This window comes from Trachemys scripta, chromosome 4, assembly GCF_013100865.1.
Source record: "Trachemys scripta elegans isolate TJP31775 chromosome 4, CAS_Tse_1.0, whole genome shotgun sequence".
In the NCBI taxonomy this organism is placed as follows: domain Eukaryota; kingdom Metazoa; phylum Chordata; order Testudines; family Emydidae; genus Trachemys; species Trachemys scripta.
In genome coordinates, this window is record NC_048301.1 from 116,172,480 (window position 1) to 116,176,844 (window position 4,365).

The 4,365-nt window shown below is 54.5% G+C and overlaps 1 protein-coding gene across 1 annotated transcript in view; it reads right to left on the bottom strand.

The window, feature by feature from the left end:
- Positions 1-4,365, bottom strand: part of LOC117877432 (myelin regulatory factor-like) — a 17,085-nt gene that overhangs the window by 9,542 nt on the left and 3,178 nt on the right. The window contains exons 4-5 of the mRNA XM_034770546.1: positions 1,582-1,669; positions 860-934 (exon numbers count right to left, since the gene is read on the bottom strand). Coding sequence (XP_034626437.1) covers positions 860-934; positions 1,582-1,669 — 163 coding nt within the window. The remainder of the gene's footprint in view (positions 1-859; positions 935-1,581; positions 1,670-4,365) is intronic.

The window sequence follows — 4,365 nt, forward strand, 5'->3', positions numbered from 1 at the left end:
TCCCACCAGAGCCCACCCCTCCCCCTCGTGCCCCTCCCATCCCACTTGTCCACCCCTCGACCGCCCCCCCCTTGCCACCTCCACACCATCGGTCCCCCCAGAGCCAGTTCCTCCCCCTTGCGCCCCTCCCTTCCCACCGGTCTCCGAGAGCCCGCTCCTCCCCCTCATGCCCCCCCTTCCCACTGGTCCCCCAGAACCCGCTCCTGCCCTTTGTGCCCCGGAATTTTTCACACCCCTGCGTGATGTAGTTATACTGACCTAGTTTCCTAGTGTAGACCAGGCCTGAGAGAGACACGGAGCTTGAACCCTGGGGGTCACTACAGCTTAGCTAGGCTACCCAGAATGGACGCAGCTTTACCCTTCATTCCTCTGTACTAACCTAAGACCTTCCTATGCTGCGCTCCCACTGACTAATAAACCCAGCTGTTCTGACAACACCGTTTGGTGTCACAGCAAATGCTGGGTGAGGTGCATTAATCCCTGAAGGGTGGACACGTCTCTGCCAGGAGTCTGTCTGTGTGGGACTCGCTGAATGGAGCTCACAGTGTGAAGAAGGAGTGCAGAAAGCCCAGAGGTTCAGTCTGAGGAGGCGGTGACACCGTGTGGCTTGCCCTGGAGGAAAAGCGAGACCCCTCGGGGATCTGGCCCACTGAGGGGTTCCTCCTAGAGACTGTTCCAAAGCTGGGGCATAGCACTGATCCTGTGGATCCGTGACACCGCCCTACTCTGTATTTATTGTTACCCTCAGAATCCCTTTGAGTCCCCTTCCACTCACTGTCACCCTGATAAACCCCTCACACGCCCATCCACTGTAACCCTGGCTCTCGGACACCAGCAGCAGACAAGCATTTTCACTCACTTCATCTCCAAGGTCAGGTTGGTGTTCACTGCTGTGGACGGGCTGATGGGGATGCGGTAGGTGATGTTTCCTCTCCTGCAGACACAGACAGAGAATTCGATACCTCAGATGGAATCTTCTGTGGGATGGGCACTGGGTTCCCCACCCAAGCGGGCAGCACCCCAGCAAGGCTCTGCGGCTTTTGAGGAGCAGCACAAGATAGAGCTTGGGTAATTTGGCTCAAGGGATCGTTAATGTGAGATGCATCCATTCATCACCAGCACGCAGGTTCTAACACAGCCCATCAGGGCTGGATGGGCAGAGGATCCAGGAGAGGAGATGGAACCGCTCACCTCTAGAGCATCAACTCCAAACATGGCCCTATGTCAGCAGTGGCCCAGAGTCATTAGATGACTGGGAGCGTGTGTGAAATGGGCTGGTGGGTGTCTCAGTCCAGTTCCTACTGGGTCAGATGAGCACATCACAAACATCCCTGCAGCTGACAGTAACGGGCCTCCCCACTGGCAATTCCAGCAGAGAGGCCAAGGATTGACTGGGGGATGGAGACTGAGTGCCCCTCCCTGCCAGAGGTGGCCTATGCAGGCTGTGGCAGGCTAGCAGGGCAGCATGTGGGAAGCCAGAATTGCTGTCCCTGCCCTGTGGGTAACCAGAGGACTTCAGGAGCTGTCAATCTGGCACTCACTCAGCGTCCCGGGGGAGGCTGGGCCCTGCCTCTCACTCACCTGCATGCATCCCTGGCTGCACAGTAGTGGGGAGTGATGGCCATGTCATTCTCCACAATCCGGATGGAGCGGAGCGAAGCGTCCGGCCCTGCAGGAAGGAGAGAGGTTACTGAGACGGGGAAAGGTGGCCAGAACTCCTGGGCTTAGAGAGTCAGAGTGGTTAGAGCTGGAAGGGACTGAGGCTATCCCTTCCCCCAAAGCCCATCAGTGCAGAGGAGTCACAATTTTCTGCAGGCTCCCTGCTAATACCCTGGCCAGGTGAAGTCCACTGCCCATTAGGTTTCCCTGGCAGACAGCACTTCCTACTGCTCAGCCTTAGGGATTAGGCCAAGGTTTTCTAACACTCGGCTTCCCTCCTTCAGTAAGTGGTTTTCAGAGGTGCTGCGTACTGGCAGACTCCAGGGACTCCAATGGCAGTTGGGGTGCTCGACCCCCCCGGTAATAAAGTCACTGGCTTTGGGTGCCTAGATGTGTATTTAGGTGCTTAACTTCAGAGGTGGGGAAGGGACTCTTGCGGACTCAGACTGGGGTTTCAGAGCAGTCTAAGGGACTTAGAGGTGCCCAACTCCCTTAGGTTCCTCTCTCCCCTTCCTTGGCCAGCTGGGACATGGAGGTGGCTGTTAGCACTAGACACATGCAGTTCTCCTAGCCTCACCATTGCTGCACCTTTCAGCAAGGGGGTTCGCTGCCCCCTTTCAGTGTGTTTGCACTGGGTCACCTGGTTGGGTTTATAGCCCAGATGAGGCAGTGCTACAGCTGCACCGCTCCTTGGGCCCCAGTAGCACTGATCCCCACTTTATACAGCTTCTTCACCTCCACTGCTTGGGGGAGGGCCACACCCAGGACTGGAACTCTCCCTCACAGACACCACTGGGGAGAGATACAAGGGTGTGTCTGACTCCAGGCCGGCATGCAGACAGTTCTGGGAGTGGCCATCCTTGGGCTCTGGCTAAAGCCACATGTCTTCTCCATACAGCATTTCTTTCTCTCTCTCTCTCCCATCTACTTCCTTTGGTTTGGTTTGGTTTGGTTTAGCAGAGAGAGGACAAGTTGGGGACGAAGAGTGTGTGTGGGAGCCACACAGCCATGGGCCATTGGGAGCATGGGGCTCGGGTCTGGGCGACATCCCCCCGTGACCCAGGGAGCTGGCAGAGGGCACAAGGGGAGCATAGGGTTTTACAGGGATCCTCTGGGTTGACTATTTGCATTATAGCTCACCGAAGGGTGGCACGTGAGCTCTCTATCGAGAGCCAGTAGCCTACTGGTTGTCAATCAGTGTGAAATGTATGTTTGGGTAATAATTAAAAAGTCACGTATCTATAGTAAAAATTATGTTCATAAAGTTTTGGAGTTACCAGGCCGATTACCAGGCAGTGACATACCTCGGCGATGTTCTTTTCAGGCTGGAGGTAATAGACGCCTAGGCTATCTCCCTGTCTGGCCATTTGTGTGTTGTGTGCTCACACGGTGTGCCTGGTTGCACACTAAGCCAGGTGCTAATCAAGAGATTGTAAAGTGTACAAGAAAGGAAATCTACCAGATGAAATGGCATTCAGCGGGGATGCCTGCTGATGAACAAAGACAAAGGATGGGACTGGTATATCATGGAGGGCAAAGAAACATAAAGGATCCTTCACCTAGGAAGCCAGCTGACAGTGTATTCGTCTCATGAAAGGAGGATACACAACCAGCCTGGCTTTAAAACTCTGCAAGGATTTCGGGCGAGCAATATTCTACAAGACATGAGAGTATCTTGTGAATTATGTCTCGGCTCTAGTATGCATATTATGATTTTGTTTATATGTAGCCATTTGTTTCCAATGCTTCCACTTGACTCTTTTTGCTTTGGTAAATAACCTTATACTTGACTTCACTACAAACATATCCAAGTGCTGTGAATTGAGCGGAGGAGTGATCTGAGCTGGAACTGGTAAGATGGGCAGTACGGCTTCTTTGGAAGCAGCAAATCTGTGAACAATGTCAGTGCTCAGTGGACCAGGGGCTGGACACTCCAGGGAGATGCTCAGAGGGCTCAGGGGTTGGAGCATGCTAACCTGTGGAGGGCCTGGAAGGCCTACAGGGCAGTGCTTGTGTTGCCCATGGGATTGGGGACCTGACCCACGGCAGGCACAGACAAGGCTCCCTCACACTAAGGGCAGGTGGTAGTGAGGTGCCTCACAACTCTGGGCACCCCTGGGAAGCATCACAATCCAAAGTGCAAAGAGGCTGTGAGTGCTCAAGCCAAGAAGATGGAGAACTCCACACTTCACGGCTCTGCTGGCTGGACTGCTAGCCCTGGCCTTTCCAGAAAGCCTCATCCCCAGAGCTGCAAAGACCCCTCATTCCCAAAGCGCTTTACAGGCATCGGGCAAAACTCAGCTCTGCTATCAGCAGCTCCACTCCGCTGATGTAAGTGGCGCCTCAGCTCTGGTGAGAGACGGACAACACACCAGAGAAGAACAACAGATTGGTCTGAAATTGCCCGTGTGTGTGTGTGTGTGTGGGGGGGGGTTATCAACTAGACTGCACACACAGCCACCCTGATAGATGCATCACAGTGACACTGCAGGGATGTACTGGGGCATTATGTCGCTGTCTGGATACTAAGGGGATGGCCACTATACAGATTTCTCTTGTCTATTACTCCCAGGCAGGGTGGGGAGATGAGATCCCCAGGGCAGTGTGCTGGCATGGCCACTGTGTGCGGTGGGGGGAATGAGAGGGTTACAGGATTGACCACATATGGGGGAAGATGGGAGTCCGTGTTTGGCTGCAGTGGGGGGG